This window comes from Colossoma macropomum, unplaced genomic scaffold (genome assembly GCF_904425465.1).
Source record: "Colossoma macropomum unplaced genomic scaffold, Colossoma_macropomum, whole genome shotgun sequence".
Classification (NCBI taxonomy): domain Eukaryota; kingdom Metazoa; phylum Chordata; class Actinopteri; order Characiformes; family Serrasalmidae; genus Colossoma; species Colossoma macropomum.
The window spans coordinates 9,783,887-9,808,544 of record NW_023494794.1 but is presented as its reverse complement, the minus strand read 5'-3'; the positions used below and the strand labels follow the sequence as shown (position 1 = coordinate 9,808,544).

Here is a 24,658-nt window from a genome sequence, read left to right as displayed (position 1 = left end):
TGTTTGGATACTGACTGCTGGTTTTGGAGCCACACGGATGTTTTAAAGCAGCCTTAACTGGATCTCTGGGATTAAAACGTCGGATGCGGACAGCTGGAGAGGCTTTTGGCTCAGGACCTGAGGAGATATGGCTAATGTAGCTTTGTGTTGCCTCCTGCCTCTGTGGCTACTGCACCTGGTCAGTTCAGCAGAGATGTTTCGCTTCTATTTGGCTGCAGTAACAGGACCGAAGTTTTAGACTGTAGTTTTTGAGCGTTAGTGTTAGTATTGATCTCAAATCAAACTTTTGGAGTCAGTTAAATGTGTTGGTTTTCATTAAGGAACTTTCTGCTCTCATATTCTCAAAAATATGTTGCCAAAAATGTTTCATATTTTAACAAAACTCTAAATTCAGTTATTTAGATTAGCTGGGTTAGCTGGATTTGATTGAACACAACAAATTAAACCAATGTAAAGATATCCAAGCAACCTCTTGTCCTAAAACTTAGTCTGTAACCTTTTTATTACAGTGTAATAACAATTATAGGCTGGTTTTAGTATTTGAATATCATTAGCATGATATTCAAACGACTTGCTGTGGTAACTTTGTTTTTGTTTATCAAGGTAACTTCACCAGCAGTGTTGAGTTGCCTTTTGTTAACTTACTACTTGAGGTTTAATGAACTCAGAATTGTGACACAATCGAGAGAGAGTTTAAAAAAATCATTATTTAGAATGTTTGTATGGTCTACATATCTTTTATCACAATCTATATTATGATAAGACATTAATAAAGATGTTAAAGGAGAAGTTTACAACATTCTGGTGTTAATTCCAAGCTTATTCAGTTAAAGGTGCTTTATTATGCTATTATAAATTAGTTATTATAGCGTGATTACGTCTTACTGTCATAAATTCATTGTTATTAGTTTATAGAAAATACTTTTATTACACCCTTAAAAACAAAGGTGCAAAAAAGGATTTTGTGCAATGTGAGAGAGAATCTCTCAGTGGAGGGTTCTGCAGAGAACCATTTTTGTAAATGAGATGTGTGAGAATGAGGAAGCTTTTAAAAGTTTAAAGGACCTTTGCATCATGTAAAGGTTCTAGGAAAATCCATAAGTTGCTAAAGAACCTTTACATTATGTGAAGGTTCTTCCCTTACAAGGTTCTTCACACTCTCACGTCTCGTTTACAAATCTTTTTAAAGCGGTTCTTCGATGGCATCACTCACTTTTTTTAAGATTGTGGATTATTAATGACTGTTTTTTGTTGTTTTTCACATTTTGTACAGTAATAAAGGAAATGATTCTCATGTGTGTAACTCTGTTTTTCCTCTAGGTGGCGTCCTCAGGCATGTTTGAGCTGAAGGTTCATGCGTTTAGCACCTCGCGGCGTTTCTGCCGGCGGCTGCGCGACTGCAACATCTTCTTCCGCATCTGCCTGAAACACTCGGAGGACGTGATCTCCGCCGAACCTCCGTGCACCTACGGGACGGGGCAGACGGGCGTGATGAGGGCGGAGCATAGTGCCATCGCCAACAGCGCCGCCATCCGCGTGCCTTTCCACTTCAAGTGGCCGGTAAAGCGCCTTTACATTTGAAGTGCTAGTGTGTGTTAATACAGTACATCACAATAGTGTAAATATATGCTACTACTGTAGTGGTGATGTAATGACTGACCCACCCACTTTTACAATTGGCCCACCTGTTTTTTGTCACCTTCCCACCCTAAATCCATTTTAACATTAAAATCTTTAGACATTATATTGTGTATAAATGGAAGTCAAAATGTTTTCTTGATAATTATATGAATATATTACTGATATAGAAGTTTAATATAGAAGTTGTATAATACACACTTGTAATTTCCAATAGAGTACAAAAGTGTGTAATAATCATGTAATAAACTTGTAATAAAGCATAATAAGCATGTAATAATCATGTAATAAACTTGTAATAATAGCGTTTTTGCTATATTCTAGTAGTGACAGAGAAATCAACACCTTAGGGCCATCACTACAATGCAGGTTACTCAATAATCCCAGGAATTAATCTGTAATTGAATCTTTTTTGTAATGTACGTTTCTTTTGTTTTTTTATTTAGGGAACCTTTTCTCTGGTCATTGAAGCCTGGAATGCAGAGTCACCCAAAGAGCATCCTGACTACACAGGTATTTACACTCACACACACACTTTTACTATCATTGTTCTAAAGAAATGTCCAGATTTTGAGTGCATAGCAGAGCATGGGGTCCTGTGCTGTTACAATAGCCAACAAAGTGCTACCGTAGGTTTTTCCTTGAGTTGATGTACAGCTACACAGGAATCACGGTTCAAAATACAAGCAAAAACTACAGTATTTTCATAAATTTGGGATCCAAACAATCCAACTCAGGTGACTTAAGTTTTTGTTGTGCATTTAAAAGTGAATTTTTGATGCATTTTCGTAGCAGAATGTGGGATAAATACATTTAAAAACACTCCGTTTGGCCCTCAGCCCCACAAAAAACTTGCCTTTTGGGCGCCTCTGTTCAGTGACGTCACTCCAGTAAACTCTTTTTGCACCTTCCTTGTTGACAGTGTACATCTGTGTGGTTTCTCTTTCCAGAGAACCAGAATAACCTGATTAGCCGTTTAGCGACGCGGCGGCGGTTGGCCATCGGGGAAGACTGGTCTCAGGACGTTCACTTTGGAGAGCAGAGCGAACTGCGCTACTCTTATCACGTCTTCTGCGATGAGTTTTATTATGGAGACGCGTGCTCGGATTACTGCCGGCCTCGGGACGACACGCTGGGACACTACACCTGCGACGAAAGTGGGAACAAGCAGTGTCTGGACGGCTGGCAGGGGGACTACTGCTCTGACCGTGAGTAAACTCCTTCACTGCTTCAGCACTGGACTCAGATATTAGTCTAAACTGTGACAGAATGTTCACTACAGACCTGAGGTTTGGAAGCAAAACTTCAGTAGGGGACAGTAGGAGTCCTGCCCACCTTTAACTGACAGTAATGTATATATATATATATATATATATATATATATATATATATATATATATATATATATATATATACATAGATATATATTTTTAAGCATAGAATGGATCAAATCATAAATATTGTCTAAAACAATGATGCTGAGATATAATTTAGCTCAGAATGATGATAAATAACAAAGAAAATTACACAGATTTACACACTCAGCAACTAAATATAAAGAAATTTGCAGGCAATTTTTTCCACACCTCCAAAGTTCAGTATTAGATGTTGGTTGCCTTTCAATTCCAGTCAAAATGTCCATTAAGTACAAATTAAGGCCTGGTAGACCCCAAAACTGCCCCCATCAGATAAACAGCACTTCAAGCTTTCATCTCTGAGAGAGAGGAGAAAATCAAGCTGCTTCAGATCTGAAAACATCCACAGGTGTTTCTGTCCATCCTTCCACTGTGAGAAGACGACTCAGCGCTGTGGGTCTGAAAGGATGTGTAGCTGATCAAGAAGAACCTCATTGAGAAAAGGAGACGGACACATCAAACAAAGAAGCTGAACAATGGACTGACCACCCCAGAGTCCAGACCTCAACACCACTGAATGTGTTTGGCATTAGTTGGATAGAAATAAGTTTTTAAAAAAAAGGTTAAACCAACTTCTTAGGCTGAACTTTGGAGGCGTGTCTGCAGATTTATTTGGGAAACTGAAAGTGAGTCTCCTGAAAAGAGTGGAAGCTGTAATAAAGGTGAAGGCTGTTTTTGACCTATGTAGTGTGTGTGTGTGTGTGTGTGTGTGTGTGTGTGTGTGTGTGTGTGTGTAGGAAGCTCGTTGAGTTCTTTTGTTTGTGTGAACAATAGAAGCGCAGCACAGGACTCACTAAACACATGCTGGAGACTCGTTCAGTGTGTGTGTGTGTGTGTGTGTGTGTGTGTGTGTGTGATCACAGAAACAAAAGACTGTCAGCTCACCAGCTGCCGGCCTCAACACTTAACACTCCCATTCATCTGCTCACATTCACCAGGGCGTGGAGAGTGTGTGTGTGTGCGTGTGTGTGTGTGTATGCGTGTGTGTGTGCGTGTGTGTGTGTGTGTTTTTGTACACTTTCTGGTTTTGTGCTGTTTATCTGATGGGGACAGCGTTGGTGTCTGCCAGGTCGTCTGGGTGGCTGTTAGGAGTCCCAGTTTTCTCTGTAGCTTTTAATCATTTTTGAATTCTACTTTGGAAACTTTTTCCCTGTATTTATTTTCTTAGTTTGTCTTCTATCTGATTAATTTAGAAGTATCTCATAAAAATATGAATATGAATAATCTGTACTTAACTCAAAATTAAATACAACCAACTTCTAAGACTGAACTTTGGAGGTGTGGAAAAAATCCCTGCAAAAGAATGAAAGCTGTAATACACAATCTGTATTAGTATCAGTATCAGTGCTAAATACTGTTTTTTCTCTTTGGCTTCCTCCTTCCTTATCTCTGCAGAAAATCTCTTGAAAATGAAATAACTTACACTTAAAGGCTGTTTTACTGGAAACTAAGTACCGAAGGTTGATCTCTGTTTTATTAATACATACAGATATTTACATATGTAATACATATGGGATGTGTATGACCCCACGTCTCAACATTGTATATAAACAAGCACGTGAGTGTGTGTGTAACCCCTCCGCTCCTCCCCTCCTGCAGCCATCTGCTCGGCCGACTGCAGCGATCGCCACGGTTACTGCGAGTCTCCTGGGGAGTGTAAAGTGTCGTCTGGGCTGGCAGGGTCCGTCCTGCAGCGAGTGTGTGAGGCACCCCGGCTGTCTCCATGGCACCTGCACGCAGCCGTGGCAGTGCGTGTGTAAGGAGGGCTGGGGGGGACTCTTCTGCAACCAGGACCTGAACTACTGCACCAACCACCGGCCCTGCGCTAACGGGGCCACCTGCACCAACACGGGCCAGGGCAGCTACACCTGCACCTGCAGGCCAGGCTATGGCGGCACCAACTGCGAGCTGGAGATCAACGAGTGCGACTGCAACCCCTGCAAGAACGGAGGCAGCTGCAACGTGAGTCCGCAGGGAAATGCAGCGTTACCGGTGTAAAGTTCTAGCTAACAGCTCCTAAATAGAGCACTGCCTCACATATGGAGAAGTTTGTGCAGCCCTGGTCAAATTCCACATCTTGTTGATTTTTTAAGGGTAAATTAGTGAATTTATTTTAGGAAAAACACACAAAATGTGACCTGTGCAAAATTTATGGCACCCTTTGTATTTTGTGCTTTATTTTATTCCAATATATTTTAAACATTGCAGAGCAGTGCCGTATTTAAGTGACCTGTAGAGAATGTGTTAACCGATTTTCACTTATAAAATCAAACAAAACTGTAAATCGACATGGGGCCCCTTTACATTTAACTATTTAAAAATGCAGATTTTTTATTTTTTTGTAAATTAAGTTGCCTATTTTTAACAGGTGGTTAACTGATCTTTTGCCATGTGACCCTAAATTTGACCTCTTATTAGTAACTGCAAAAACAAAAACATTACTACATTCGATGGTGAAAAATAAGAAGACTCCAGATCACAAAAAGAAAATACAGTCATTAAAATTTACTATTTTCCATCTCAGCTCTCATCTGCACCCCCTGAAACCCATTCACCCACCACCAGGGGGCAGTTTGAATACCAGTGCTGTGTAACAGATGGCTGCCGTTACTGTTTTGGAGCATTTCAACATATTTTCGACAGCAGTGTGTACAAACAGTGTCTATATTAAATTACTAAACAATGTTATCACTTTCAATAGATATTATTTATATAAATATAGATGCTGCAATTGTTTCTTGTTCACTACATTAGCCATGAGCTCCAGTGCACGTCCCAAACTCTGCCCTAAACCAGTGGGGTCTTCTCCACTGTTCTTGCTGCTTCCTCTGTTCATCAGTCTTATTTATAACTCTATTAGAAAACAATCTCTTTAGATCTAGTCTTAATTTTTCTCTTGTATGGATTATAATGAGTGAATATGGAGATGGTAACCACCATGTCTCTCTCTCTCTGTCTTGTCCAGGATCTGGAGAATGACTACTCCTGCACGTGTCCTCAGGGTTTCTACGGTAAGAACTGTGAGATAGTGGCCATGACGTGTGCCGATGACCCCTGCTTTAACGGCGGAACGTGTGAGGAACGCTTCACCGGAGGCTACGTGTGCCGCTGTCCTCCAGCCTACACTGGCTCCAACTGTGAGAAGAAACTGGACCGCTGTAGCCACAAACCCTGCGCTAATGGTGAGTGTGTACAGACACATGATCAGTACTGACCATCTTCTACATGCGCACCAACCAAACGTACCACACACTTAGCAAAGCTAAAAGAAATGGGAGAAAATAGAGCATGTGAGTGTCGTGTGAGTCAGTCTTGAATTATTATAGAGATTTTAAACAGTGTTATTTATACAAATGGACAAAAGGACACAGCTAAAACAGCAGCCATGTTGGTCTCTGACACTTGACGGACTGTATTTACATTGATGTGTATGGCAGACACTTCAGTCCAGAGTGACTTACAGTTGTGTTACAGAGGTAAGTGAGTTTAGCATTAGGATCTTGCCCTAAGGGCTCTTAGCATAGAGAAGCATGGTGAGATCTTAGCATTGTGTGTGTTGGTTGAGATTACATAGACAATATTTGAGATTACAACCTCAGATGACTTGAAGCAAGTGTGACTGATCTAGACATGAACTCAGCACAATGCTAATTGGTGCATTATGAGTTTCCATTACTTTTTAATGACTTTTACTGTCCTTGTAGCACCAGAGCAAACCTCTGATCTGGCTGATTGAAGACACTCAGAGTGTCTCATAGTTAAAGTTTACATCGACATACATGTTAAATTTCACATTTTGTTGACTTTCTAAGTGAAAATAAGTTAACACATCCTCTACAGAGAACACACTTAAATACGACATCTTACTGCAAATTTTACAGCATATATATATTTTTTTTTTGGCTGTCTTTAACATATTGAAAAAAAAAAATAATAGAATATTAAATGTGCCATAACTTTTGCACAGGCCACAGTTTATGTTGTAATCTTTTCCCCAATGTGTTAAATTCAGCAAATAAACAGTGATTGTGCATTAAAATGTGCAGTGTGTTCTCTGTAGAGGATGTTTTCACTTATTATGACTTAAAAAGCATGAAATTGGCCAGGGGTGCCCACACTTTTGCAAACAAGTGTTTATAAGTATAAAATGAAATGAGAAATAGTTTCTGAACGTGACTCACAGAAAGAAAACGACTCAAGACGAGGCTCCAGTTTTAAATACTGCAAAAAAGTTGATATTGAAAACTGTGCTACTGCTGACACCTAGTGGTCAAACCTTGTAAATTCATGTTTGTACAAACTGCTCTAAACTGATGTTCCTCTCCCTTCTTTCTCCCTCCAGGTGGTGACTGTGTGGATGTGGGGTCTTCCGCTCTGTGCCGTTGCCGTCCCGGTTTTTCCGGCCCGCTCTGTGAGCTGAACGTGGATGACTGCCTCCATTCTCCATGCCAGAACTCAGGCACCTGTGTGGACGGAGTAAACGACTACACCTGCAGCTGCACGCTGGGCTTCACCGGCAAGAACTGCAGCGTGCGGGCTCACGCCTGCCTCACACACCCCTGCCTGCACGGCGGGACCTGCTACACACACTTCTCGGGCCCCGTGTGCCAGTGCGTGCCGGGCTTTATGGGCCCCAGCTGCGAGTTCCCCGTGCTGGAGCGGTCAGCGGCCGCGGCCGCTGCTGCTGCTGCCGCCCGGAGCTCCAGGGGCTCCTCACCGTCCACCGTGGCTGCATCGTGTGTACTAGGAGTGCTCGCCGTGTGTTTGGGGATTTGTGTGGGGCTGGTGGTCCTGAGGCGCAGGAGGCAGAGGCTGCGGAGGCGGCAGCTGTGCGATTCTGTCTTCAACGACCTGGAGACGGTCAATAACCTGGACCGGCAGCAGCAGTACCCCTATGAGCGGGACTTCCTGACCAGAGCGGTCAGTCAAGCGAAGCCCAGCAACACTGAGGCCAGACTTAGCTGCCCGCTAGCTCCAGGGCACACGCTGCCAGCTGGGCGGGACTTCCTATGGAGCGCCGGAGGGGTGGGCCTGAGATAAAAACTCAAACATAAACGCGTTCAAAGGTTCAGGAAAACTAGATTCACATACACAAGCAGTACACATTAAAGCAGGGGGCAGCAGGTCTCTGGGGTCGCGCGTCATTCTGTTGACGTTGAGTCAAAGCTGGTTTTCTCTGCGGTAAAAATAAACGGCATTTTCGAAAATCACAGCTATCACATTCTGTGGTAAACAAAAAGTTCCAAAGCTGATGCATTTTTAGGAGTCACTGGATTCTCCGAATTACGAGGTAATTTAGCAGCCAAACTAGAAGTAATGCTAAATGCATGCTGTAAGCAAGCTAGCGCTAGTGTACTACTACACTAGTACTGAGTCTACTACTACACTAGTACTGAGTCTACTACTACACTAGCGCTGAGTTCACTACTACACTAGTACTGAGTCTACTACTACACCAGTGCTGAGTCTACTACTACACTAGTACTGAGTCTACTACTACACTAGTGCTGAGTCTACTACTACACTAGTACTGAGTCTACTACTACACCAGTGCTGAGTCTACTACTACACTAGTACTGAGTCTACTACTACACTAGTACTGAGTCTACTACTACACCAGTGCTGAGTCTACTACTACACTAGTACTGAGTCTACTACTACACCAGCGCTGAGTTCACTACTACACTAGTACTGAGTCTACTACTACACTAGTGCTGAGTCTACTACTACACTAGTACTGAGTCTACTACTACACTAGTGCTGAGTCTACTACTACACTAGTACTGAGTCTACTACTACACTAGTGCTGAGTCTACTACTACACTAGCGCTGAGTCTACTACTACACCAGCGCTGAGTCTACTACTACACTTGTGCTGAGTGTACTACTACACTAATAGTGAGTCGACTACTACACTAGTGCTGAGTCCACTACTACACTAGCGCTGAGTCGACTACTACACTAGTGCTGAGTTCACTACTACACTAGTGCTGAGTCTACTACTACACTAGTGCTGAGTCCACTACTACACTAGCGCTGAGTCGACTACTACACTAGTGCTGAGTTCACTACTACACTAGTGCTGAGTCTACTACTATACTAGTGCTGAGTCTACTACTACACTAGTGCTGAGTCTACTACTATACTAGTGCTGAGTCTACTACTACTCTAGTGCTGAGTCTACTACTACACTAGCGCTGAGTCTACTACTACATTTCCACACTGTTATATACCAACACCAGCTACTCAAACTGTAGCCAAAAAGTGCCAAAGTAGCTAAACTACCACATTTGACAAAACTTGCTGAGGTATTTTGGTGAGGTTACCAGCCTTCTGATGTCAGTTCAGTGCACAGAAGTGTTGGCATGTAGCAGTGCTTGTATTTTGGCTCCTTGATGACCTCACAACTCAGAGAATCTGAGGAAGAATGTCCATATGGAAAAACATTCGAGCTTTGGGACATTTTATTTTACCAGAAAGCAAGATAACTTTCGTAAATGAGGTTAATTTTTCTCAGAAAACTAGCCTAGGCATTCCTAATATGACCATCACTCCGACTACAGAGCAACAACTTCAGAGGTCCAGTAACCTAAGCAGGGTTTCTCAGCTAACTAGATAAGCTAAAGCAATGATTCGGCCATCAAGAACTGACACAAATCCCACCTAGACTTGCTTATGTGGTTTCAGCAATTTTCTCAGTTAACCAGATAACATAGCCCAAAGTGAGAACCATCCAATAGTAAGAAAATCTCAAATTTTAGCTTATTTTATCCAGCAAAAACTGAGAAGCCCTGCTTTATATGGAACAAATTCCTGCTTTGTGAAATACACTTTTGGATGAAAACAAAACTCTGATACGTTAACAGGGACCGAGGGTAAAAATGTGAAATTAGCACTTCTTTTTTCTCTCCTCATTTCCATATTATTACAGTGGGAGTGTTTACATGCACTCAATAATCCGATCATAATGCTGCAGTTATCTGATTATTCAAATGGTCATGTAAACAGCACACTCTGATTTCTTAGATGTGAGTAAGGTCTAGAAATCTGATTAAGAAATCTGATAAAGAGGCTGGATTTTAGCTCAGTAATCAGATTCTCAGCGCATGTGAACTCTTACTCTGATTTCTTTCGCATTTCTCAGTCTGAGCATGTGCAAGAACAGATAGCAGTACTGGAAATAAGCAAGCAGTGTTGCTGCGAGACGCAGCTAAAACACTTTTGGAGCGACGCTGAAACCAAATACATGCTTGATGAAATGTAGGATTTAAATATTCTTCATCTTCTAGATGATGTATGTTCATATTTTCAGATAAAGTGGCGTCATGTTTTTAAAAAAAGCCACGACATGAAGTTTGAGTTTTTTCTGTGAGTTTGTTGGTCAGTTGCAAAGCAGAAATCTGATTACTGTCTGATGCATGTAGACCAGGAGTTTCCCCATTATCCGATTACTCAAGTGTATATAAATGCATTGATCGGATTACTGACAAAATCTGATTTTCTGCAATTCTCGGATTAAGTGCATGTAAACACACTCAGGGACTGACTGAGTGAATGAATGAAGCAATACTGATGATAAAGTGCTGAGAATGAGGATGTGGTGAGTGTTTAAACGCTCTGTCAGTCAGTTCTGACGGGCAGGCAGGATCTCTTCCATTGATGCGGGTGGAAGGATGGAGTTTAGACTCCTAAAACCAAAAAAAAGAGAGATATAAGCGTCTAAAACGACTGAAAAGAACTTAAATGAAAGGTTTAAAGTAAGTGGAACAGCCTTCAGGCCAAGCAGGAGATCAGATCAGATCAGTTCATCCTGACCGGCTTCACTGCTCTACAAAACGAACGTCGGGTTTTCCGAATATTTTGTTCGTAAAAATGAAAAAGGAGACGACCGTCTTTCGTCTTGGTTCTGAAGTCTGCTTTACGGTGGATGTTCTTTACTCTTGTTACCTCGTTGTTCTGATGTTCATATTCTGATGTTCTTGTTCTCTAAGTGAGATTTTCTGGTTAGCTTGATATCTTGATGCTGTCCTGGACGTTCCCACTGGACACTGTTACCTCTGGTCCAAGTTATCCAGCTAACTGTAAAATCCTGCTTTGCGATGTCAAACTGGGAAAGTCTGCATTTCCGCCGACATTGGATTGTAACAAAAACTCCAAAAACACTGGCATGATCAAAAAAAGCTTCCTGGAACTCCTGATATCCTTTCTGGGAGGATGTTTTCTGTACGGATTTGATCTAAAACTCTACTAAAATGGAAAGTTAGGTCTATATTTCCATTGTTGTTGTTAAAGTCAGAAATATATTTATAATATTTTCCTAAGACAAAACGGGGGGATTGTTACCCCGCAGTGGTATTGCTATGTAGCAGTGAGCTTCGTCTCTACTTTGAAGGAGGGAACTGGATGTTTTTTACTGTCTTATGATTTTTTTTGTTTTTGTTTTGTTTCGTTAAATGCGTTAATTGAGCATTCGGAATACGATGTTTCTGACTCACGTTGATTTCTGTGGCCATTTCACTCTCATGAATTTAAACCTGAGTTTATAAGTTCCTATTTTGCATTTTTGTACTTTTACTTTCAATCATTGTGCTTGTAAAAATTTATGTTAATTTATTTTGTACGTGTGTTTGTTCGTTATGTCGATGAAAGAAAAAAATAAATAATATGATGGAAGAAAAACTCATTTGTTTTCATAGACATAACGCCCTTGTGGCTGAATACAATCAAATCCTCACACCATCTAGTGTAAAGCCATCCCAGAAGAGAGGGGGCTGTTACTGCAGCAAAGGGGATTAATATATATACACACTCTCTCTCTCTTTCTCTATCTCTCTTCCTACCTCCCTCTTTCTCTCTCTCTCCCTATCTTACTCTCTCCCTCTCTCTCCTCCCTCCCTCTCTCTAACTCTCTCTCTTCCTCCTTCCCTCTGTCTCTCTCCATCTCCCTCTCTCACTGACTTTCTCTTTCTCTCTCTGTCTGGCTCCCTCCTTCTCTCTAATTCTCTTTCTCACTCCCTCTCTCTCCCTTCCTCCCTCTGTCTCACTCTCTCCATCTCTCACTGACTTTCTCTCTCTCCTCCCTCCTTCTCTCTCTGTAACTCTTTCTCCCTCCCCCTCTCTCACTTTTTCTGACTTTCTCTTTCTCTCTCCTCCCTCTCTCTCGCTCTCTAACCCTTTCTCCCTCCCTCTCTCCTCCCTCCTTCTCTCTCTCTCAAACTCTTTCTCCCTCCCCCTCCCCCTCCGTCCCTCCCTCTCTCTCTCTCTCTCCTCCCATCTCTCCCCCCTCTCTCTCTAACTCTTCCCCCTCTCTCTAACTCTTTTTCCCTCCCACTCTCTCTCTCTCTCTTTAACTCTGTCTCCTCCCTCCCTCTCTCTAACTCTCTCTCTTGCTCTCCACCTCTCTCTCTACTCTCTCTCTCTCCTCCCTCCCTCTCTCTCTCTCTCTCTCTCTCTCTCTCTCTCTCTCTCTCTCTCCCTCTCTCATACGCACACTCCACTCGCCGGCACGCGGAACATGGCGGAAGAGCGGAACGGCGGGCGTCGCGAGGAATCTGACCGGTACCCGCGCGCGGGCGCCTTGCTGAGCGCGCAGAAGCGCCAGGCGCGCGTGACGGTGAAGTACAACCGAAAGGAGCTGCAGAGGCGGCTGAACGTGGAGACCTGGGTCGAGGACGCGCTCGAGGAGCTGTACGCGGGAGCGGTGAGTCACGAGCGCTCCTCTCAGCTGTGAGCGCGGGGCGTAAACTGAGTCTCGTGAGCTCCTGACAGGCGGGTAAAGGGGGTCACGAGCGGTAGAACCTCTCTCAGGTGTAGAAACCCGGGAAAACTGAATCGCGAGGAGCCCCAACAGGTGTGAAAGCGCGCGAGCGGGTCGCGAGAGTTTCTCTGAGGCTCTAATGAAGCGCTCTGATTTGACTCGGTCTGATGAGTCACTGAGGCAGACTTTATTTTGAGGGAACTGCTAGAAAAACAGTCCCTAAAATGTTCAAGCAGCATCAAATTCTTTACTTTTTAAATTAGTGTTGATAAGTATGAATTGATTACGTCATAAAGCGTGTGGAGGTCTGGGCCTCTGCTGAGGGGTCTTCTTGTTGATCAACACCTGCAGCCTTTAGACAGGTGATGAAATTTGGCTACATCATCTGAGGCTTTCAGTATCTCAGAGACTTTGGTCAGCGCTCCCCCTCCCCCCATTCCCCCCCTCCCCCATTCTGTTTTTCCTCAGAAGACAAGAGTGTTGTCTTTTCCCAGGGAGATAGCATCCAGCCCATGTGATCGAGCGAGATAAGACCACTTCTCCATCTCCCTGTAGACCCACATTACACAACAGCACCCAGTGGTCTGGACTGTGGTCCTGCTTCAGTTAGACAGCCCCCCATAGACGATCTATAGATGCTCTAATGATTAACAGAGCAGTGAAAACCAGGTTTAGGTCTAAGACCAAGGCCAGGGTTACGGTTTAGGAAAATTAAGGTGGATTTAATGTATACAGTCTTGCAAAGATGGTTCTTCAAGGGTTCTTCAGTAAAAGGAATGGTTCTATTTCGAAATATGAGTTCCATATAGAACCATTTGCATGTTTAAATGGTTCTTTTCATGGTGAAATGTTCTTCAGACTGATGGAGAACGTGTTGTAGGTGGATCTATATAGCACCAAAATGGATTATTTTATTGGTACAAGCTTGACATCATAACAATAGCAGAACCCCATTTTCTAACTGTTTTCATAAAAGTTCTATATAGAACCACATACAACACATTCTCAGTCAATCTGAAGAACCTTTTCACCATGCACAGAACCATTTAAGCATGGAATGGTTCTATAAACAGAACTCACGGTTCTATATAGAGCTACTTTCATAAAGGATTTATATAGAACCATAAAAGAAAGAACTCATGCAAAGAACTGTTTAGACATGAAATGGTTCTATAAATACAGAACTCATGGTTCTATATAGAAGTATTTTCATAAAGGTTCTATGTAGAACCATATACAACACATTCTCAGTCAATCTGAAGAAACCTTCAACATGCAAAGAACGATTTAAGCATGAAATCGTTCTGTAAATATGGAACTCATGGTTCTAAATAGAACCATTCCCCTTGAAGAACCATCTGAAGCTTTTATATATACACACACATTAAAATTTCTCTACAGTGGTGGTGATAGAAACCAGGGGTCACCATGTCTACAACACAAATATATCCATTTTATTTACTATACAAAAACAGCAGTGAACCTACACGAGTCTATGTTTTTATATGTAATGTTGATGATGATAAAATAAAAAATATATATATTGGAGACACCATGAACATTTTATTCATTAATGTTTTCAACTCCTTGAGACCACCGGTGGTTCCAAAACACACTTCATCATATTCCTCATAACTTTCATATTTCATAAGCTACATTCTAAAGGTGGGGGTCGTATGAGGCTGTAACTGTCTTCTTTCCAGTCAAATAGATGGGTGATGTCATTTTAAACCCTTATAATAAAAGAAGCTGAACTCACAATATTTTTTTGTCTACTGAAAGTCGACCCATTTTTCCACAAATCTGGGCTGTAAACTATAAACAGATGGCGTCTCTTCAGTGATCTGCTCTGTGAAAATGATTTTTATAAAATAATACAAACAGCGTCTAAGATTTTTGTCTTTCAGCCATAAATTGTAAGCATATAGCAATATGTGTGATCATAAAACACGTTCTGTTCATTTGAGGGAAGCTTTTACAAAAAATAAATAAATAACATAAAAATGTACAGTTATTTCATGCAGTTACTGAATAATTTGCCTTACGATTTGGTCATGTAAATTCAGATGGACAATCAAAACATACCCTGGTCAATAAGAGGTTAAACTTTGTTTAACACAAAAGCGTTTCATAAAAATATTGTAAAACAATGTCTCAGGCATCGGGCTCCATATTCGTAATCATTGTGTGTATTAACTTTCTGCGAGGGAGCTTTTAGAGGTGGACGTCTGGTTCCTATCACCACCACTGTGAACTATTCTGACTCTGTAAGTTTCTCTGGAACGGAGCGTTTCACATCAGTCCACTCTGAATGACCTTGTTTACATCTTAACTATTAAACTTTTCAACTTTTCTTAAAAAAAAAGCATCTACAGTGGGCAGTCCATCCAGACTGACGACTAGCCAACGTTTATCCAACAATTTGGAGGGACCAAAGAAAATATGGTCCAGTAGAGCATTCCTGACCTCTCCTCCTTATTGGACAGGGTTTTTGACATAAGTTATGTGGCTTATTGAGAAATCCTACTCTGTGAAATATGCCCTCAGTGATTTCCCAAGCAGCCCCACATCAATAACTCTAAGGCTTGTAGGAGGGCTGAGGTCAAAGGGTGTAGTACAGAAGATCCATGTGGGTGAAACAGTGAAACTTGGTCAGCGATGATTTATTAGCCTGTATTTTAGGCATTTATAATATTTGCATTATGGATGATATTTAAGGTTCTTGTAAAAGGGCTGGAGTGCTTACTTCTCCATTCAGGGTGATGTATGATAGCGTGCTGCCTCCCGCTTGGCCTCATTCAGTCTCAGGGCTTTATAAGGAGCTGTGCTCTGTGGGATCAGCAGGTAGACGTGTGCTGTACGGCTGTAGAGATATCCATTATAAACTGTCAGTGTGGGAGAGAGAGTACACTACAGGCAAAAAGCCTGAGAGCAGCTTATTTTAATAACAAGATAACAGGTATAACAGTAATGTTTATTAAAGCGACCCCTCAGGCCAAAATCACAAACGTAAGCATCGATACACCTCCTGTAAATATAGTCTCTAACCAGAATAAACACGCTGGACAACTTGGTAAACTTTTAGGGGCGGATTGTGGTGAAGTCCCGCTAACAAGGATACGGCCACTCTTAAAGCTGCCCCCAAATAGCCTGTGCTCTTTTTAACGTCCACATAATGTCCATGTGCAGATTAACAACTAATCATCACATTGATTTATCAGTCTACTCAGGCTTTAGCAGAGCTCAGCAACACTGAGATTAATAACTGATCATCACTTTGATTTATCAGTCTACTCAGGCTTTAGCAGAGCTCAGTAACACTGAGATTAATAACTGATCATCATAGTGATTTATCAGTCTACTCAGGCTTTAGCAGAGCTCAGTAACACTGAGATTAATAACTGATCATCATAGTGATTTATCAGTCCACTCAGGCTTTATCAGAGCTCAGTAACACTGAGATTTATAACTGATCATCACTTTGATTTATCAGTCTACTCAGGCTTTAGCAGAGCTCAGCAACACTGAGATTAATAACTGATCATCACATTGATTTATCAGTCTACTCAGGCTTTAGCAGAGCTCAGCAACACTGAGATTAATAACTGATCATCATAGTGATTTATCAGTCTACTCAGGCTTTAGCAGAGCTCAGTAACAATTAGTAAAGCTCAGTAAATTAATGTAAATGTAAACTATAATTAAACTTTAAAGTAGTGAAAATATTGTTTTCTGTGCTTCTTTTCTCTCTCTTCTCTCTTCTTTCACTCTCTCTCTCTCAGAGAGACTCACTCGCTCTATCTCTCTCCCACACACACTCTCTATCTGTGTGAGCTGTCAGACAGATGTGCATGAGGCAGATGTGTGAGGGCCATATAAGGCCAGACGTTCGGATTCTCTGAAGGGGATAACAGACTTCCTGTCCCACACACATGATCCCTGTGCTTTACCACTGCCTTACATGGGCACTATGTGTGCGTGCGTGTCCACTCACAGGGCACTTTGAGCTTTACCTTCCTTAAAGATCCACAATATAGATGTCCAGTGACACCTTGTAGCCCAGCAGTGATGCTGACATGGCAGTGTGTTGTATTATGATGTGTCGCATTGTGTTTTGTTGCAGTGTGTGGTGTATTGTTGTGTTGTATTATGTCACGTTGTGTTGTCTTGTGTTGCATTTTGTGCTGTTTTGTTGTAAGATCTGTTTGTGTCATAGTGTGTTTTGTTGTGTTGTATTATGTTGTGTTGTACTGTGTTGTGTTGTGTTGATTAATTTTGTGTTGTTGGTGTTGTTTTGTTGTTTTAGTGCAGATCTAAGTTGGAGGCCTTCAGGACCGAGAGCTCTCATGGCTACAGAAAGCAGTGATGTTCTCTGGAGTTTGGGTGTTTGTGTTACAGAGAGATAATGTGTGTCTCAGGAGACAGTGTGTCTGTGTGTTTTGGGTGTGTTTGCAGTGTTTCTAAGAAGACTGTGTGTGTGTGTGTGTGTGTGTGTGTGTGTGTGTGTGTCTCAGGGGACGGGTGTAATGAGTGTGTTTCCTCATGTGACTGATGTGTATCAGTGATGTGGGAACTTTCGCTGTGTTCTGAGAGAGCAGGTTCATTCAGTTCAGCAGACCTAAACAATCCAGCTTCATTTACTTATTTTACCTCTTCGTTTAGTGTGTTTATAACAGCGGCGGTCAGTTCGAGCCCTGCAGGGCTCCAGACTTGGCATGTCTCCAATGCCAATGTCTGGCTGGGTTCCTGGTTTGTGTTCTTGGTGATCCGCATTACAACTAGCCTTGGCCAGTATGGCTGAAAATGATATTATGTCTTGAAGTGTATTTTTCTATGCAATTCTATTAGTTGACGTAACAGTATTAGCAGTTAGCGTTTTCTCCACGTGTTGAGCTATGATGACATTCTGTTAGCGGCAGTTTGAAAAGATATGGAAGCGCATGCTGGCTTTCACCCTCTTCAGTACCTTCACTTAGGGGACATAATTGCACCATATTCCACAGCAATAGTGTACTTAAAGCTACACTATGTAAGTTTGGGGGATTTGGAGACCTCTCTGGCGGAAATGTGTAATTGCACGCAACGTGTGGAAGAACACCTTGTGACATGGGTTTTGCTTCGGACCGATGAAATCTGATGATTGTAAACAAATTGAAAGAGAATTCAAAGAGAACTCAGTCAAAACATGGTGAAGGACGTGTCTGAGTGAATTATCTACTGTTGTCATCATATCTTTATCAGTATTATGTTGATTGTGCATCTGAGACCTAAACATTGAGTCAGATCTTCTTTTTTGAGAACAACACACTTTACAAAGTGTTCTTCACGTTGCATGCAATTACACATTTCCACCAGAGGGGTCGCCAAATCAAACACAGTGTAGCTTTAAAGTTAACAGGAATTGGAAATCATACTGCATTTTCATTCCATACTGTGACATATTTGTCAGTTAATCATGGTATCAGAAGGGTCCCTGAGCTAGCTGAGCATTCTAGCTCCATGATAGGTGGGGTGGTGTGAGGTGGGGATGAAACATGAGATCATTGGTTAATATCATTTTGGTGCGCGGTGATGTAATTAAAACTCAAAGGACATTTTAGAGGTGGGCAAAAGTCCTTAGTTCAGTCTTTTAAATGATACGATACGATGGATTGTGTTTAATATGACCAGAAACATGAACGAACAGGGATATACCATTTTGATTTCAGGTTGATCTTAAATCTTGTTGGCAGCAATTCATAGTAAAACCGTGTCTGTATAAATATTGACTGGACACGGAAAAAACCTGAGGAGTGAGCTAATGTTTGTGTGTGTTTGCAGGAGGACGAAATGCCAGAAGAGATCGATATCGACGACCTGTTGGTTCTCCAGAGTGATGAGCAGCGAGCACAAAAACTACAGGTCCCATCATCCCCTTCTGCACCACACTAAACTTCATGTACTGCACTGCCTGCTCAAATATATGCTAATGCTGCATTCATGACTACGTCGGAAACTGGGGAATTTTCTGACTTTTGACTGGGGAAAATCCATTTTGAGAGGCTCTCCAACTCAGAATTCCCTGTGGAAAGTAAAGTTTTCCCAGATCTCAGGCTTCTCCAAGTTCCATGACGTTACTTTTGAGCGTTTTTATGCAGACTTATGATTTTCAATCTGTGTATGAAAGGCTATTTATACATGATAGCTCTAAATTCATGGGGATACTTGTTCTTTGTTCTTTGTAAGATTCGGTATGAAACTCTGTGGTATGGTCATTTTCAGCTGCTTGTTAATGGTGAATTTGCTGTAGCCGAGTTGGCCATTAAAATTAACGAAGCACAAACCAAACCACTTTTTGATTCAGTGTAAAAGCTGTTAAAGTGCTATTTTCATGCGCAAAATGAAGACTGTCCATTTCTTCTGACTTCAGACAGTTGAGGTGGATGTTTTGATGTGGGAAGTAAGAAGCTCAGCGTTAAAAAAGGTCCCAGTTGTCTTGAACGCAGCATAACATCTCACTAAACGTCAGTTTTATTCTGTATACTCTTCCACAGAAGCTGCTGCAGACCTGCAGGAACGACATACAGGTTAGAGACTCTCTCTCTCTCTCTTTCTCTCTCTCTCTCTCTTTCATATAGATAGCACGGCCCAATCCCATTTCACCCTTCGCCCTTACCACTTAGCCCTACCCCCCTGTTTTGCACGTTCTCATCTAGGGGTGGGGTGTCCTGACTCTTGTTTAGATAGAGGGGTAGGGCGAGGTGTTTGGGCTACAAGGTCTTTCAGAGTCACACTGCAAACAGTGTTATGAGAAAAAACAGAAAAACTGGCAAGATGGCTGCGTAAACGACTAAAGAAACCCACAAATGTGAGAATTTTCTCTGTTAGAAATTACGATAACCACTGCATTATCTTTGTTAAATGTCATTTGTAATGTATTATGGTCCTTTTCTTCATAATAAGCATAAAACATTGCTGATGTCTCGGTGGCTAGCTGGCTAAATTTCCCGTTCCATCTTAAATGGGGACAGTAAAATTCAAACAAGAAGCTGGTGAATATCTGACTTCAGCTTCATATCACTGAAGAATCAGGGGTGGCTCTTTGAGCCCTTTGACCCCTCTTTGAAGGCATATGATGCCCTAAATGTAACTAAAGCCCAGCAGTGAGGAGCTGAACTTTCTCTGCTGTCACTGTAGACTGGCAGGGTCACCTACAGAGCAGCGCTAGTAGCCTCTTAATGAAGTAATGCTCTTCTTTATTTGAGGGTCCCGTTTAGTAGGGGAAGATTTCAACTACTACCCCTTCTAACTCAATTCCAACGGGCGGCACTCGAAAACAAGGGGTAGGGGTACAAAATAAGAAAAGGAATTGGGCCCATGGCTCTGGTACGGAGACTGTCAGGAACCAAATGCACAGCAAAATTAAAAAACGAGCTGGAAACGCAGAAAAATCTCTGCAGTGACACTGCAATGTCAGTCACAACACAACGGAAATGTTTCTGAAGGACACTCAAACTTTTAGATTCTGTGCAGCGAAACATCCACGTGTGAAAGTCAGATCACTTTCATTTGAACAGATCACTGGTGTCACTGTATGTAATAGGAATTTGCTGTAGAGTGTAACTGCAACACCAGGTATGACTGATAACTACCACAGTTCAGCTGTGGCCTGTCAGGTCACTGACTACTCGGCCAAGTAACCCTGAACTCTCCGCTGTCTCGGTCAGTGATTTTCCATCACAGATGCTCCGTCCCCTGTGAGAGTCCTCTGGAAAGGTTCCCGCTGTGTTGTGGCTCTGCAGCGGTTCTGAAGTCGCGTGTGTTTCCTGTGTTTGCAGTGTGTTTGTGAAACGTGTCTCAGGTGAAGCTTTGAGGGTGAAAGTGCTTTCTGAGTTTCTGAGTTGGTGCGTTTTTAATGGTGCTGTCTTACAGGCCACCGTACTCTCGCCCTGCCTCTCTCTCTCTCTCTCTTCCCCTCCTGACACTCACTTGTACAGCAGATGAGCTTCTACAATGATCATTTGTTCCCTGCTGTGCTTCTCTCTCTCTTTCTCTCTCTCTCTCTCTCTCTCAACCGTTATGAAGGGATGTCTCTTGCCCTTCTTTTTTCTCCCCTCTCCACCCCCCCTCTCTCTTTCATTTTCTCTGTCTTTCCATTCTCTCTCTCTTACTCTTTCTCCCCTCTCTTTATAGTATAGTAAGTAACTCGCCCTGCCTCTCATTTCTCCTCCTCTATATCCCTCTTTCTCGCCCTCTGTCTCTTTCTCTTTTCTCTCTTTCACAATTATTTTTCTCTTTGTCCAGCATTGAGAAAAGATGTCTCTCGCCCTTCTTCTACTTCATCCCCTCTCTACCCCCTCTCTCTCTTTCATTTTCTCTGTCTTTCCATTCTCTCTCTCTCTTCTCTCATTTTCTCTCGTTCCATTTCCTCCCCTTCTCTCTCCTTCTATTTCCTTCTCCTCCTCTTTTTCAAAGATACCATGTCCCTCGCCCTGACCCTTTTCTCCCCCACACCCCCTTCTCTCTCCCTCTCCTCTCTCTCTCTCTCATTCTATTTCTCTCTCTGTTGTCTCTCTCTCTCTCTCTCTCTCTCTCTCTCTCTCTCTCTGCTCTATCAGCACAAAGTCGTTCTTTCATTAGCTCTCTGTAACACAGTTCACGCTCGCTCTGGTCACAGTGACTGTTTGTGTGGTTCGGTCAGCTCTGTGGTCAGTGCTGAAGTGGTGACTCATAGTTCAGGCCCAGCTGAAGGAGAACAGAGCAGATAAGGCACTCAGTCAGCAATGAGCTCTGATTGATTACGATCTGAACGTGAGCTGGACGATATGAACCGATATCAGTATCAAAGTCGTTTGACTTTAATGATGCTTTACGATGCAGCAAGTTTCGATTTTCCTGCATTTGTAACTTTTGACATGCGTGTATAGGACTGTGCAAAAGTCGGAGACCAAGCTTTTATTAATTTCCAGTCAAAACATAAATTTTCTTAGGAGATTAGATAAAAGATAATCCTCATGCTCAAGGAAGGAGAAAGACAAAGTGGAAAAGAGGAGCTTCCAAAACGGGAATTCAAAAAAAAACTCCAGTTCTTCCAAGTGGGCTCCTAACAACCACCTGGAAGACCTGGTAGACACCAAAACTGCCCCCATCAGATGAACAGTCAGTAACCCCTGTCTGAGGTCATGAACGTATTTAACTGTCCGTTTTCCTTCAGTGTGTGTTTATCATTGTTAGCTGCTGACTGTAGATGTGGGTGTGTCACTATTTATTTGTTCAAACCTGTTGTGAATGAAGTTCGACCAGCCTTACAGCTGCCTGCTCTGTCACTTTACTGCTATGAGAAGAATGTGAGACGTTGATCAGTGTCCACGTCAACACTTGAGCTATGTGTTTGTGTGTGTAGGCGTTCGTCACTGAGCTGCTCCAGAAGCTGCAAGGCCTCCACAAACAGGAGGAGCTTCAGAACGAGGGCATCGGCCATCCCTGTCTCCACAGTTACCCCCATCATCACGGCAACGTCCACCACCACGGCCACGCCCATCACCCACATCAGCAGCAAACGCACCAGACGCTCTAGCTATGTCCCACAATGCACTGTGGCAGGGAGAGCACCTCCCACACACGGACTCTCACGCGTAAACACCTGTGATGTCACTACCGTCCCCAAGATTTGTTACTAACCAGTTTATTTTGATGGTTAACTTATGATTCACTTACACCTCTTGTTGCTTAGTAACCGTGTAACTGTACAGAAGATTTTCACGTAGGCTTACAGGCCACCGCACAGCGGAGGTGTCACGTCAGAGAACTTGTAGAGGAGAATTACCACTCCGTAATGTCTTCCAGGTTTCTCAAACACTAGAGGGCGCTCCCGAGTCCAAAATGAATGGGTTAAGATGGAGCGTTTGAGCAAAATCATAGTTTATAAATGCTTAAACCCTTTTAATATAAAAAACATGTTTATTTCATGAGCACAGAACAGCATAAAACATTTTAACACTGCTGCTGTACTTTTGTATGTATAGCTTTTAAACTCGAGTTATAGGAGTTTAAAACGGCGCCTCATGTATGTTCATGACATCAGTGAGCGCGAACAGCCAATGAGCTGCTCCGCTCGCCAACCAATCAGCACTCAGTAGCAGTAATGTTAGCGTTCTGCTGCCCAAAACCCGTTTACTGTCGAAAAAAGGAAACAAACAGGTGAGTTTTCTTTGCTTTTTTAGTGAAATTCATCCTTCTACTTTCTATAATTAAAGGAAAGTTCTGGGCGAGTGATTAGAAACTATTTTAACTTTTCGTCTTTAGCCGTTGAGCACCATTTACTCCCATTCACTGAGGACTTGCTCGCCGTATGTTAAATAACTATGTTAAATTAAAGCCAAATTGGGACCATAAAAGCGGGAGTAGATCACATTTGGCTTGAAATTTACACAGGAAGGCTGTCAGTGTTTTAAATAAACAGATGCTAACGGTCACCTAATGTTACTAATCTGGTCTTTTTTTCACCTCATTAGCTTGAAAACAGAGAGTAAACTGATGCCAAACGTGATAAATGTTGAAACTTTTCATCAAATGTTCATAAATAAAATGAACTTGAGGTTTGTCAGCTCCTTCACTGCATACACTTTATAGTAGCATTCTGCTATGTGATGCTAGGTGATGCTTAAGCTCTGTGGCACGTCCAGTCCAGTCTGCGGTGGCTTTAATTGTGCAATATTAAAAACATTCAGCAAAAACTTCAAATGTACATGAACCCCCTCTTACCCTGAATGTAGTCGATCAGCCAAGACACATTTGGTGTTTGAAGTTTCCTTATTAGCTAAAAGGCTAATGTAGCTAACACTTTTGTCCATTTTTATAGACAACTGAATGTCACACAGCATCAGAAACCATGTAAGAAGGCTCCTGAGTGGCACTACAATCTAGGCGTTGGCTCTACCATCAGGAGATTGCGAGTCCTATCCCTGGTGATGCTACAACCATCTGTGGCTGATAGTCTAAGAGAGCACAATTGGCCTCGCTCTCTGGGTGGGTAGGATGGCCTCCCATAACTTAGTGTGATGCTAGTCAGCGCAGGCGTCTGTTAGCTGACATAACAGATCTGGCGGTTGGCGCTTTCCTCCGAACGTCCAATGACGTTGCGTGAGCGGCAGTTTGAAAAGATGCGGTGGCGCTTCACAGGTCTCGGAGGAAGCCTGTGTTAGCCTTCGCCCTCATAGCGCTGGTGGCATCGTGTGACTGGGGGAGTCACAAACAACAATGGAACGCGACCAATGGCAGCATGCAGCCACGTAAGTGTTGCCATGGTAAGAGCATAACTGGAATAACAGTGGCGTTCCTGCCACCATGTTTTTATCCAGGAATTTATCTTGAAAATTTTTGGAACACACGCTGATGTTTGTACTGAGAAACCATTGCCGTTTAGGTTTTGTTGAATGTGACCGGCTGGCCTGGACGACTACGAACATCTGTGTAACATTGCGCTCATTCCATCACTGCAGCCGTCTGCGGACGTTTCGAAAAATATTACCTCTTGAATGATCGTTACACTGATGGCTTAATATAAATGCAACATATTTGAGATGACTTGGTTTGACCAGACATGACACAGCACGATATGGTAACCTGATCGAGTGTATGTTTCTTTCCCATCACATAACAGAGCCATAAAAGTAGGCGGAGTTCTCTGTAGCTTGTGTGGTCACATGATTTCTCATGCAACTCCAGCATTAACAGTAAACACAGAAACAACAATAGATGAGCTTCAGGTTCTGATGTACTGACTGCATTTGGTTTTATGATTCACTTGGCAGTTGAAATGACAACAAAAAGTGTGACCGTATCTCACTGTCCGCTGGAAAAATGCCAT

General features: G+C 42.4%; 2 protein-coding genes across 2 annotated transcripts; both read left to right on the top strand.

The window, feature by feature from the left end:
- dlb (deltaB) lies at window positions 1–8,335 on the top strand. Its single transcript, XM_036580948.1, is given in 8 exon segments — window positions 1–178; window positions 1,321–1,560; window positions 2,085–2,151; window positions 2,589–2,846; window positions 4,653–4,711; window positions 4,713–5,015; window positions 6,019–6,235; window positions 7,396–8,335. Coding segments are annotated over 8 exon segments (1,893 nt in total). The 5' UTR covers window positions 1–127; the 3' UTR covers window positions 8,094–8,335.
- Window positions 8,336–12,456: 4,121 nt separating this feature from the next.
- ppp1r14aa (protein phosphatase 1, regulatory (inhibitor) subunit 14Aa) lies at window positions 12,457–22,687 on the top strand. Its single transcript, XM_036580126.1, has 4 exons — window positions 12,457–12,753; window positions 18,631–18,711; window positions 19,344–19,376; window positions 22,193–22,687. Exons 1-4 carry the CDS (start codon window positions 12,568–12,570, stop codon window positions 22,364–22,366), a joined length of 474 nt encoding a protein of 157 aa, XP_036436019.1. The 5' UTR covers window positions 12,457–12,567; the 3' UTR covers window positions 22,367–22,687.
- The last annotated feature ends 1,971 nt before the right edge of the window (window positions 22,688–24,658 follow it).

What these genes read in the sequence shown, in the direction of transcription:
- ppp1r14aa (XM_036580126.1), top strand. Translation starts at nt 12,568, where the DNA reads ATGGCGGAAGAGCGGAACGGCGGGCGTCGCGAGGAATCTGACCGGTAC. An exon ending in AGGAGCTGTACGCGGGAGCG is followed by an intron (nt 12,754 to 18,630) that starts GTGAGTCACGAG and finishes GTGTGTTTGCAG; the next exon opens with GAGGACGAAATGCCAGAAGA. An exon ending in CCTGCAGGAACGACATACAG is followed by an intron (nt 19,377 to 22,192) that starts GTTAGAGACTCT and finishes TTGTGTGTGTAG; the next exon opens with GCGTTCGTCACTGAGCTGCT.